This window comes from Megalobrama amblycephala, linkage group LG3 (genome assembly GCF_018812025.1).
Source record: "Megalobrama amblycephala isolate DHTTF-2021 linkage group LG3, ASM1881202v1, whole genome shotgun sequence".
In the NCBI taxonomy this organism is placed as follows: Eukaryota; Metazoa; Chordata; class Actinopteri; order Cypriniformes; family Xenocyprididae; genus Megalobrama; species Megalobrama amblycephala.
This window is the reverse complement of record NC_063046.1, coordinates 58,598,578-58,611,980: the sequence shown is the minus strand read 5'-3', so window position 1 is coordinate 58,611,980 and position 13,403 is coordinate 58,598,578. Positions and strand designations below refer to the sequence as shown.

General features: G+C 36.1%; 1 protein-coding gene across 1 annotated transcript; it reads right to left on the bottom strand.

Annotated features, from left to right (window-relative positions):
• Positions 1–7,653: 7,653 nt before the first annotated feature.
• rassf10b (Ras association domain family member 10b) lies at positions 7,654–10,279 on the bottom strand. The gene has a single exon (XM_048186251.1). It carries the CDS (start codon positions 9,962–9,964, stop codon positions 8,630–8,632), a length of 1,335 nt encoding a protein of 444 aa, XP_048042208.1. The 5' UTR covers positions 9,965–10,279; the 3' UTR covers positions 7,654–8,629.
• Between the last annotated feature and the right edge of the window lie 3,124 nt (positions 10,280–13,403).

Below are 13,403 nucleotides of genomic sequence, written 5' to 3'. Positions count from 1 at the left end.
ATAAGCCTGAACCTCAAGTTGAGACTCCAGCACGGGTCGCCTTGTGCACAGCTATGGCATATGACAGTGCTGCCCACAAGGCTATTGTCCTACATAACAGCTTTTATGTAACTGTTAGTTTGTTAGATTTCAGTTAGATTTCTGCTCGTTTTAAATCTGATACAGATATAGTAGCATATGAATGCATTAGTGACAGTGCGATTGTGAATTAATTCTACCTGGCAGTGTCTCTCTACTGATAGGCTAGTGAAGCTGTGGGTTTTAGTTAGTAAGAAATATACTGTGTACTAGAACTTTTCAGTTTCTAAGCTATTTTATTGATCATTTCTGCACTCCAAAATGTTTCTGTGCACGTGATGTACGCGCTACTGTCTGTATGTGTGTGTGCGTGCGTTACAATGTAGCAGCGCATTAGTTTAGAATGGTGATTAACTTTTGTGTACAATAAGCTGTTTAAAACGTTCATACACCCGATCAATTTTGAGCATCTAGTTGATATAATTACAGTTATTTTGTGGAACACTCTTTGAGTATGCATTTATTTGTCATTTTAACTGTTTGGAAACAGAGCGTAAAAGTGGACTTCAAAGATTTCTTATCCTGTTGCGCCCTCTATAGGCCATGACCAGCGACAAGTCTACGTCAAGCTTAAAGGTGCCCTAGATTCAAAATTTGAATTTACCTTGGCATAGTTGAATAACAAGAGTTCAGTACATGGAAAAGACATACACTGAGTTTCAAACTCCATTGCTTTCTCTTTCTTATGTAAATCTCATTTGTTTAAAAGACTTCCGGAAAACACGCGGATCTCAACATAACACCGACTGTTATGTAACAGTCGGGGTGTACGCCCCCAATATTTGCATATGCCAGCCCATGTTCCCAACATTATGAAAGGCATTAGACAAGGGCAGCCAGTAACATCTGGATCTGCACAGGTGAATCATCAGACTAGGTAAGCAAGCAAGAACAATAGCGAAAAATGGCAGATGGAGCAATAATAACTGACATGATCCATGATATCATGATATTTTTAGTGATATTTGTAAATTGTCTATCTAAGTGTTTCGTTAGCATGTTGCTAATGTACTGTTAAATGTGGTTAAAGTTACCATCGTTTCTTACTGTATTCACGGAGACAAGAGCTGTCGCTATTTTCATTTTTAAACACTTGCAGTCTGTATAATTCATAAACACAACTTCATTCTTTATAAATCTCTCCAACAGTGTAGCATTAGCCGTTAGCCACGGAGCACAGCCTCAAACTAGAGAATCAAATATAAACATCAAAATAAATACTTTACTCACATAATTCGAAGCATGCATACAGCATGCATGACGAACATCTTGTAAAAATCCATTTGAGGGTTATATTAGCTGTGTGAACTTTGTAAATGTGCTGTAATATAATCGAGAGCTCGTGTGGCAGGGAGCAGGCGAATTAAAGGGGCGGCGCGCTGAAAAAATCAGTGCATAGTTAATGATGCCCCAAAAAAAATTAATTAAAAAAAATCTATGGGGTATTTTGAGCTGAAACTTCACAGACGCATTCAGGGGACACCTTAGACTTATATTACATCTTGTGAAAAAGCATTCTTGGGCACCTTTAAAGGGTTAGTTCAGCCCAAAATGAAAATTCTGTCATTAATTACTCACCCTCAAGTCGTCCCAAACCCGTAAGACCTTCGTTCATCTTCGTAACACAAATTTATATATTTTGGATGAAGTCCAAGAGTTTTCAGACCTCTTATGGACTGCAACGTTATTATCACTTTCAAGGTCCAGAAATGTTCAAACTTAATGTTGTGAAGCAAAAAGAATACTTTTTGTGCACACAAAAAAAAAAAAAAACCCAAGCAAAAATAATGACTTCATTCAACAATTTCTTCTCTTCTGTGTCAGTCTCCTACGCTGTTTATGTTGTTAACACAGTGCACCGCTTCCGGGTTCTATGTCAGAATGCCGACTTTGTTGAATACGGTTGTTATATCTTAATTTGTGTTTCAAAGATGGACGAAGGTCTTATGGGTGTGGAACGACATGAGGGTGAGTAATTAATGACAAAATTTTCATTTTTGGGTGAACTAACCCTTTAAAGCGTCATGGCAGAGCATTAAAGTCAACTAGTCTGTGCAACCCCTAGCTCACGTAGTGGCCATTTTCTCCTCAAGACCGTAAGTGCATATGAAATGTGCCATTTGGGACAGGGCCATTATACACTTATCACAGGGACAATCCCCCTGGAGTAACCTGGGGTTAGATGTTGATGGGTCAGGGCCTAAATTAATTGCATGAATGAATGAATGAATGAATGAATGAATACAGTACATTTGTGATTTTCTTTCTTACAGGTCTCAGAAGTCAGCAGTTTGAGGGTGTGAATGTGATGAAGTTGAGGTTCAGGCTCTCTCACTCAGCCCACCAAAAAGGTTACATTCCTTTCCACTTCATTTCACTCATTCTCACAGAACCTCTGTGGGCATCTTTAAATCTTGCACCCCTTATTTAAGATGTGTAAATACTCTAGTGTCCTCTGAATTCAAGACCACTAAAAGGTGAAAAGAGCACAACCTTTTACTCATTTCCACAAAAACTGATTTAATGCCTATGATTCATCAAAGGATTTAAAAAACAAAAACAAACAAACCTTTCAGAAAACAGTTTCTTATGTAAAGGTATGTTTCCATAATATCTAATTTGAATATGATTTTTTTTTTGTACAATATTACATATAATATTGCACAATTCATTAGCAATACTTTTCAGTGACGAATATTCAGCTTATGTTAACTGCAATGAAGTAAATAAAGTGTTTTGAAATAGAAATGCATACTATGGGAATCTGGCACTGTAGTCACACTTTTTGCTCCAGTGAATATTTCTTTTTGAAAGTCAATATTTGTATAGGAACATCTTAAACGTTCTGGCTGCAAAAAGCCATTGAACTTTTCCCTCTTAAAAAACATCCATAGAAACTTTCCAATCCACAAAAGTTTCCTCATAGTGGAAAAAAAAGCTTCTTTAGACTTATAAAATGTTCTTCACACTAAGAAAAAAATAAGAACTGTTCACTGAACAGTTAAATCACCGAGCAGATTTACTACATCCTAATCGTATTGCATAAACGTGAAGCACAAAGGCCTCCAGCGTATTGCAGTGAACGAATGTGCTCTCTTATGTTTTATGGAGAAAACACTGGCACTTTAAAACTGTTGGAACACAGAACTGGTTGAACAGTGTGTGCTCAAGTGTATGCTGGCACGCAGGTGTTTGTACACAACGCATTACACGTCTCTACCCTCACGCACCATGGGACGAATCAACAATTTGTCCACATTTCAGTGTTTCGCAATTTGTACTCAACAAATACAAAGGTATCTGTCCAGATGGGGCCTGTGTGCAGTTCCTCTGTGATATGAGGGCTTGATGGTTTTATCTTTTACTGCACTCCTCCCTGCTGCAGATTAACAGCACTTGACTTTATTGTGTGAAAGGTACTGCACTGCCAATAATTCCCTGCAGACATTAATGAGGAATTAACCAGTGTGTACCATCCTCTGTTTGAGCCATAAATGCTACGGATACCTGAACTGATAGTTTGATTGGTGGCGACGGAGGGATCGGTATAAGGGGCCGTTTACACAACACCATTTTAAACTAAAAACGGAAAACGCTTTATGAGTTTTGGCTGTTCATTTTCATGTTTTGGGGGGCTGAAAATGCAAACTTTTGAAAACGGGTTTCAAAGTGCAAGTTTTTAAAACGATACCATTATCGTCTCAGCGTAAAATACAAAAACACGAATTTGCAATAACTGTAACACCATGTGATGCTTTTTATGTGTTCAGTCTATAGGCTGTATGTGAAAAATGCAGGAAAAAAGGGAAAACCTTTCCAGTTTTAGTACATTGTTGATGTGTAAACGTACCCTTAACTTTTATGAGAATTTTTGTGAGACCATTTTTGGACCTGGAATCAAGATGCATGGAAACCGTGATTCCTTTTTCGTGATTCTTTGATGAATAGAAGGTTCAAAAGTTTGAAATAGAAATCTTTAGCAACATTATAAATGTCTTTTGTTTGATCAGTTTAATGTACTGTAACAAGTGCGACTATATGAGGCTGAAACAGTCCACTTGTACATATATGGAATATGGAAGAAATCATAATTCTCAACATGGCAGCAATAGTCCTGCCCAGTCCTGCTCAAAGATCCAGTCACTTTTTGATGAAGGCATTATAACGCTCAATATGGCCGCTGTCAGAATGGAAGCATCTGTTCATCTGTTTGTTTGTTTACTCTACACAAGATGATTTACAGTAGCTGAACCAGCCTGAAGTGATTGAGCAAACACTCTAAAAATGCTGGGTTAAAAACAACCCAAGTTGGGTTGAAAATGGACAAACCCAGCGAATGAGTTGTTTTAATCCAGCGGTTGGGTTAAATGTTTGCCCAAACATTTGCTGGGCAGTTTTATTTAACCCAACTATTGTTTAAAAATTACTATATGGCTGGCTTAAAATGAACCCAAAATATGTTGGTGAACATTTATTAATACGCAATTTAATTAATGTTTATTGTTTAATTATTATTCATTAAACTGTTCATTTATTAAACATATTAATAAATGTTAATTTCCAACATATTTTGGGTTCATTTTAAGCAGCAATACAGTAATTTTTAAACAATAGTTGAGTTGAATAAAACTACCCAGCAGGTTAGACAAACATTTATCCCAACCGCTGGGTTTGTCCATTTTCAACCCAACTTGGGTTGTTTTTAACCCAGCATTTTTTAGAGTGTAAGAAGCACTATTTATGATAGTTATACTAGATTTTATTCCTGAATTGCAAAATGTTATTTCAACCAACACTTTAGTTTATTTGTAGATTTTGTTCTTTCCATTTTTTTTTCACACTTTTTTGATGAATAGAATTCAAAAGAGCAGCATTTGAAATAGAAATTCTTGCGTCCTTGATTAATACAAGTAATTCTTTCCAAAAACAAAATTGAACTGACTTTTGAACAGGACTATCAATAATTTCAACAGCGTTCATAAACAAAACAAAGTTAGATCAAGTAAACACAAGTAAATCTGAGTGTTTTACAAAGATGTTTGCGAAATAGACTGTTTTAATATATATGAAACAATTTTAACCAGATTTTATTCCTGAATTGCAACATGTTATTGAAATGTTATTTCAACAAACACTTTAGTGTTTTGGTAGATATTAGGATCCATATCTTCATAGGGTCATCCTGATTTTGCCAAGCAAGACAAGTTTCTGGATCAACACATTTTGTTGATCCTGGAACAACATTCCTGTCCAAAAATGTAGTCCTAACCCTACACTCTAAAAAATGCTGGGTTAAAAACAACCCAAGTTGGGTTGAAAATGGACAAACCCAGCGATTGGGTTGTTTTAACCCAGCGGTTGGGTTAAATGTTTGCCCAACCTGCTGGGTAGTTTTATTTAAACCAACTATTGTTTAAAAATTGCTATATGGCTAGCTTAAAATGAACCCAAAATAGTTGGGAAATTAAAAACCAGATGCAATTAGAGGCAACAATAATAGACAAAAGGTGAATGTTTATTAATAAGCTTTAATATTTTATTAATATAAATTTAATAGTTTATTAATATAAATTTATTAATAAGCAATTTAATAAATGTTTATTGTTTAATAATTATTCATTGAACATTAATAAATGTTCATTTCCAACATACTTTGGGTTAATTTTAATTAAGCAATACAGTAATTCTTAAACAATAGTTGAGTTAAATAAAACTACCCAGCAGGTTGGGCAAACATTTAACCCTACTGCTGGGTTAAAACAACCCAATCGCTGGGTTTGTCCATTTTCAACCCAACTTGGGTTGTTTTTAACCCAGCATTTTTTTAGAGTGATCCCTAACCCTAACCCTACAATCAGAGGGAAATGAGAGGTAAATAACACTGATGTAGAAGCATCTAACCCTGATTTTAAGCCTAAACTTGACATAAAATGTAAACTTGTCACTCAAATCTGATTGGTTGATTGGAATGTTGTTCCAGGATCAACAACGATACTGTACTTGATGCAATCACTTTCACCATCTTGACAGATATCAAACACAGAATAGTACGTGATACGTACAGCACCAGTGATATAAGAACTGACTCTGAGCCTGGGGTCTGTTTCTGGGGTCTTTCGTCAGGTGTGAGCACATGAGAGGAGGTTATCTAGGTGGGTTATGTAAATGTCCTGCTTTTACAATGCCTGGCACTCTGTGAAAACCTGTGTCAAATTTGTACCTCCCCCTGCCTGCCATTCCTCCGGGACAGGAGGATTGCGTAACGCTTTATGCCACCAGCAACTCGTCTACCCAGTTCACACAACACATGTAATTACTTTTCCGCGCAAGTTACCTTTTTTACCTTTTAGTCTGAACAATATTTATAGTTCTGCAATTATACAAGCAGAGAAACATCTGTGTGTGCTGCAACATTCCCCATCTGTCAAACATCAGGAACAGTGTTGTTCAGCTTAATGCAGCTGTAATTGTTTTGTAACACCTAATATCCGCCGTGAAGCTCATGAAACACAGATCTGATGTTCCCCACTGAACACAGACAAATGATGGGCATTATTTACACTCTACAACACTGCAAGTGCTGGAAATGTCATACATTTCATCATTTGTATTGTAAATCCTCTGGTGAGAAATATCACCCCAAAATCTAAATAAAAATTGTATTTCGTTATGAACATGTAGCTTATTTATAGGACCATTATTATTATTATTACATTTAAGTACATTTCTCTTTATATTAGAGTAAACACAATTACTGAAAAATGTTTTATTTCACTTTATTTAGATGGTCCCTTTTAGACATTCTACTATTGCATTATAGTAGTTTTGTTTTCTTTTTTAATATATTTTAATTTGGCACATTTTTCCTTCAGAAATCATTCTAATATGCTTATTTGGTCCTCAAGTAACATGTTACTTTATTATCAGTGTTGAATAGAAAGTTCAGCGTTTATTTGAAATAGAAGTCTTTAGCAACATTATTAACATTATTATTTAGGTTCATCACTTTCTTATTCTATTGATTTTGGAATCAATTTTTTGTGTTTTAAAATATCAATAAATGAAGCATTCCTTAGTATTTTAGTTCATAAGACAACATAGTTTTATCATAGATTCTCATATTACACATATGTTGTATCTGTACAATTCTAAATACATCTCTGTTAAAATACAAACAATCTCCTGGATCTTTAAGCTCATCAGATGTCCACCACTTGCTCATGTCTGTAAAGAAAAAAAAAAAGTCTCTTGCACTCACTTGAATCAGTTTTCCCACAAACATAACGCTTGTTCTCAAGCAATGCCATGATGCAACTTAAAGCTGAAGTGTGCAATTTTTTCTCTATTAAAATACTTTCTCTCAAGGAGGTCTATAATACTTGGAGAAGTTATCTGTCAGCATTCCCATTCATCTCAAAGGACGTTGTTCGGCTGGCCACGCTCCCCCAGAAGTACATACAATAATTCAAATTCTGCCATCTTTGCTCATAGGTTCCGCATGCAGGTTTTTTGAGCCAATCACCTGAGCTGTAAATACCATGTGACTGGAGCTTGCATGAAAATGTCACGACAGTGTAGATGACAGGGAGATTTTATTTCATGCTTCTGCACTGGCAAAACATCGTACTATAATATTTCCAACATTCAAATCCATCTGAAAACTATTTTGGAAACGGCATTAGAGGATGCAGAGATATCACACACTTCAGCTTTAAATAACTACCCTAGTAAACAAAATCAATTTCAAATACATTTATTTCATACTAAGTATACTTCAAATCCATTAACATATTTATTGACATATCACCTAAGACTTACTGATATAAAATTATAATTAAACTTTATTTGGAGTATTTCTTTAGTGCACAATGCACGTTTCTTAATATTATGCCTAAAAAGTGTTTTAATATCACTATTAATAAAGATTGCATGATCTCTGTATAACATCATGCAAGATATTTAAAGTGTACCTAACATATACTTGCAATATTTCCACTTTATCACAATCAAATATACTTCAGTATATGTTTAGTTTTGCACAATTAAAGTGCATTAAGTACAAAATTAGTTAGACTTTAAGTATACCAGTTTAATATAACAAAAGTACAATTGCAGGGCATTTTTATGAAGCACACATGGATTTTTAGTATACTTAGCACAAAATAAATGTATTTCAAATAAATTTTAGTATATTTTTTCACTAGGGTAATCATAATTCATAAACTATTCTGCAATGTAAAATTGATCTTCACAGTGTTGGAATGTGTCCATCACACTTGCTTCAAATGGTGTCTTGTGCAGAAATCCTGCATGTGTTTCACAAAGTTATCAATTCATGTCTAGATGAAATTAACACTGATTCTTGCAGACATCAACATAAAAAGAAATGAATAAACTGACCAAGGATGCTCAATAAGTGCATAGTTATGATCATTTTGATTTGCAGGAAAGTACTTTTCTTACTTTCCCAGGACTGTTTGAAAATGTAAAAACTGTGCCAGTGTTGTGTTGCTCATCTCAATGATGCAGCCAGGCTTAATATGAATGCTTCTCACACTAAAGACTCACAGACGGGTGTGATATCTGAGTCTTGACTGTGCATTGAACTGAGTCCCGTATCTGAGTCGTCATCGTTCACGTCACATGTTTTTGAAAGCCCTCTTGCCTGCTCCACCCACACACTACTGTCCCCCTCGAGAGGCATCAATCTGTCTGCTTCTATTGTGTTTTCCTCTTTCAGCTCCGCATTGTCTGCACTGTCCTCCTCCAAATCCAAAGAGTTCACTTTCTCCATTAAATCCATTAGTTCTTTCTCTTTTGCCCCCCATATCTCCTCGGTCAAGTCCAAATCGTTCCTTATAGCCTCCAAGTCGGTGTTCAGCCGCAGACCGATGTACAAGCTGGTGTCGAGTTGGGTCCTGATCCTTTCCTCTTCCAAAAGCAAGTCGCCGTCGTCCACCGCTGAAGATCCCGCATCATTTTCTTCTTGAGAAGCGGTTTCAGCGTCTTTATTCGCGAGTTCCTCGTGCCTTCTTTTCATCCATCTCTGGTTGAGTTCCTCTTGTATCTCAGTGGTGATGCTCTCCATGAGGGCCTCGTGCTCGGCCAGCTCTTCTTGCAGTTTGATGACCTCCTCGCATCTCTGAGCGTATTCCTCAAACTGCGCGAGAGCTTCTTCGGGGCTGGTTTTGTCCCCCTCGACAACTTTATCAGGGTTGGCGTCCACCAAATACGTATCCTGGACATAGTTTATCCCGTGCATCTTCATTCTATCAAAATGAACTTTAGCCTCATACCTGTCGATTTCCCTGTCGAGCTCTTTTATCCTCTGAATCTGCTGGCGGATGGTGTGGTCTTGAGAAATGACCAGGTGCACAAGGGTCTCCATCTTCTCCATACATGATGCATCCTTGGATGCAGCCTGAGCTCTTTTCTTGTTGATTTTATCTAATTTTCTGAACGCTTTCCTTACTATCCGTCTTTGTTTCTCCTGTGACAGAGCCATGGTGACTCTTGCGGTCCCCTTGTAGACGCACGGGCTCTCCTTGCTGAGAACGACGCGCGCCTCTGCGCTCCGCGGCCCGTTGCTCGGGAGAGATGCCTCGTTTTTCACCAGCACGAACCGGACGTTTTCTTGTTCCTCTCCCCACGCGCTCCACAGTCGCAGGATCTTGGTCTTGTTCGGTAAAATCCTTTCGAACCCTCTCCACTTCTCCACGATGCAGTAGGACTGAGGAGAGCCCGAGAGAGACACGCGCGGCTCCAGGTTCTGCTCCTCCAGTAAAACCCGGATCACATCTGCGCAGGTCGTGCGTTTCGACAAGCCCGACACGAGCTTCTCCTCGCGACAAACCCACACTGAAATTTTACTCTCCTCTGCCTCCATCTCTCAGACTGATAGTTAATGTCCCAGTAAAAGTTTCCTGGTGCAGGAAATTATTCAGGTGAAGTGAAAAAATATTATGCAATAGAAATATTGTATTAAATGTTAAGGGTTAATCCACACTGTTAAAAAAAATAATGTTGTTGATTCGGTCCGTAAACGAATTAAAGAGTTCCTCATGCTCCAGAGTTGTCAGGTTTGGCAGTCCTCATGTGCGTCTCTCAGTCTCTGTGAGTGAATGAGAGCAGACGGGACAGCGCTGCTGCGAGTGCACTGCACTGATCACATGACCTCCAACGCTGCCACTCTCTCTAGCCTATATGGGCCATTCTACAGAATTGGTTCAAAGTTAGTGTCTTTTTACACAAATTGTGTATGTATGCAAATTGTATAATATCCAAGGTACACATTTCTAGTAATTGTGCATTTAATTCTCATATTGTATTTTCAGAAAGTTTTGGAATATTTTTCCTCCTCTCCAAACTTGTCACTACATGTATATATACATGTATATATATATATATATATATATATATATATATATATATATATATATATATATATATTTTTTTTTTTTTTTGCTATTTAAAAAAAAAAAATTCACAGGTTAATCAATAAGTTACAATTTTAACAATATTTCATGTGTAATTTATGAGATTTGTTGTATTTTGAATCCAATCTTTCTTTGTAAAAGGCATAAAGTTTATTATTAGTTTGAATATACATTGAACCAAACACTATCATAACATCTTAGCTGATAATTCAATATACTTTATTTTTGACAAAACATCCCATGTTTCGGTCATGACTGCACATTTTCGGTAGTGACAGTAATGTGTCGGTAGTGACCACATCACATCACATCACATCACAGAATTTTAACTAATATACTAAAACATACTAAAATACTAATGATTTGCATAACTGTACTAACATTTTGTTAATTTTCCCCCAAATAAACAATTATGTGTCCCCTTTTGTCACTTCCAAAACAATGATGACATGTTTCAGTCATGACTGTTTCGGTAGTGACAATTTTAGATACTAATCAGAGATACTATTCTAGATATTTTTAAGCCTATAGCTCAAAGATGATAATCAGCACATGGTTAGCTAGTACAGTTCTACACACATAAAAAAACTAAATTTTATGGAATAACACCCAAAAAAAACTAAAACATACACTGTTTCAGTAGTGACATAAAAATGTGGGACACATTTTTTACATAAAGTCATGATTTAAAAATAAAATATGAAATAATTATTTGTAGGATCTTAGTAAGCATCTAAAATTTGAAGACTTAAATGCTTTTTAAATGTGTTTTTTGGTTGTGGGACAACAGTTTGCACCAGTTCTGTAGAATAGCCCATATATTACAATTTATAAGATTGTGTGCATTTCTTTTTAACATAAAACATAAAATAAAAATCTCTATTTAAAATATTTGATAAAAAAACATTTAAGCAAAACAAAAAAAATGAAGCAAGGAAATGAAAACACTGGATAAAAGATGAAGGATCTGATAAGTTGTTTTGGTTGTCGACACAAAAATGACAGTGATAAACTCAGGGAATTCATATATCATTTCACAGGATAATCATATTAATTTATCACAGTCATATGTAATATTGACTTTTGTAAAACTCACTTGGGATTAATTTCCTTTTTTTATTTTTTAATTGAACAAATACCCTAAGTTTCCATAAAAACACATATATTATTATCATCATTTCATAGACTAATTATTATTTTGTTTTGGTTTTTATTCATTATTTTGCGTACGATTTTATGATGCAATTACCAATATAATTTTGTGACATATATCCGAGTGAAGTTGGCTAAACCAAATCTAAGTTGGTTTATTTGCTTCTTCAAGCTTGCAGTACTTAAAAAGTGCTGCTTGCATTGAGAATCACAACACAAACACCTGTTTATCCTGTAAGTCTGCAAATGAATAGCCTACATGTAAACTGTACAGTGAGTTTATATGCTCTTATTTATTTGTTGGTAAAAGAAATTTGAATTTCAGGGTCAAACCAGCTCTAATTAAGATTGAAGGACCATAATCCTTGTAATAAAGTGAATTGCAAGATCATTGTAAAAGTATTTTTTAAAACTTCATCTCTTCAAAAAAAAAAAAAAAAAGAAAAAAAGTGTAACAGCTTCCTGAGAAAGATCCTGCAGTGACACCTGCTGTTCACTCTCATTACTGCAACATTCACAATTACAGCTTTTTAAAGTTGAATTGCTTACACACATTTTCTTAAACTATGGCTCTATCCCTCGAAACTCTATACACAAAACCACAAAACATGCACACAACATGCAAAACGTCACACATCTATAGCAAAAGCAAACACTTCATTCAAAACTATTTTAACTCTTTTAAAAATTGTGTTTTTGCATAGTAACTCTACACTCAAACCATCAATTTATTAGCCATATACACGGCAAGCTACACACAGATGTGAAAAATGTAAAACACTACTCTTTTGCTTGTTCAGTGTGCAGTGGAGTGTACAGGAGTTTGTCACACGTACATGTATGTGCACAAATGCAGTGTACATACAGTTTGATTTATCTATTTTACAGTTATTGAACTGAAATGAATCAACACTGAACTGACTTGAGCTGAATAATTACACTATTGGCTAGTTGGAGCTTCTTTACAGCAGCTTTGAATATGTTACTATTGTGAAGCTGTTTTGAAACAATCTGTATTGTATAAAGCACTATAGAAATAAAGGTGACTTGACTCTACATGCATATTCAGTATATATTTACAAAATAAACAGAAATGCAATGGTGAAATATCTGTGTTTAGCATTTTGCAAAAATGTTGTTTTACAATTGCAAATTGAGTGTAAGATTACACTACACTATATTGCTAAAAGTTTTGGGACGCCTGCCTTTACATGCACATGAACTTTAATGACATCCCATTCTTAATCCGTAGGGTTTAATATGGAGTTGGCCCACCCTTTGCAGTTAAAACAGCTTCAACTCTTCTGGGAAGGCTTTCCACAAGGTTTAAGAATGTTTATGGAAATTTTTGACCATTCTTCCAGAAGCGCATTTGTGAGGTCAGGCAGTGATGTTGGCGAGAAGGTCTGGCTCACAGTCTCCGCTCTAATTTATCTCAAAGGTGTTCTATCAGGTTGAGGTCAGGACTCTGTGCAGGCCAGTCAAGTTCCTCCACCCCAAACTCACTCATCCATGTCTTTATGGACCTTGCTTTGTGCACTGGTGTTCAGTCATGTTGGAACAGGAAGGGGCCATCCCCAAACTGTTCCCACAAAGTTGGGAAAAGCATGAAATTGTTCAAAATGTCTTGGTATGCTGAAGCATTAAGAGTTCCTTTCACTGGAACTAAGGGGTCAAGCCCAACCCCTGAAAAACAACCCCACACCATAATCCCCCTCCACCAAACTTTACACTTGG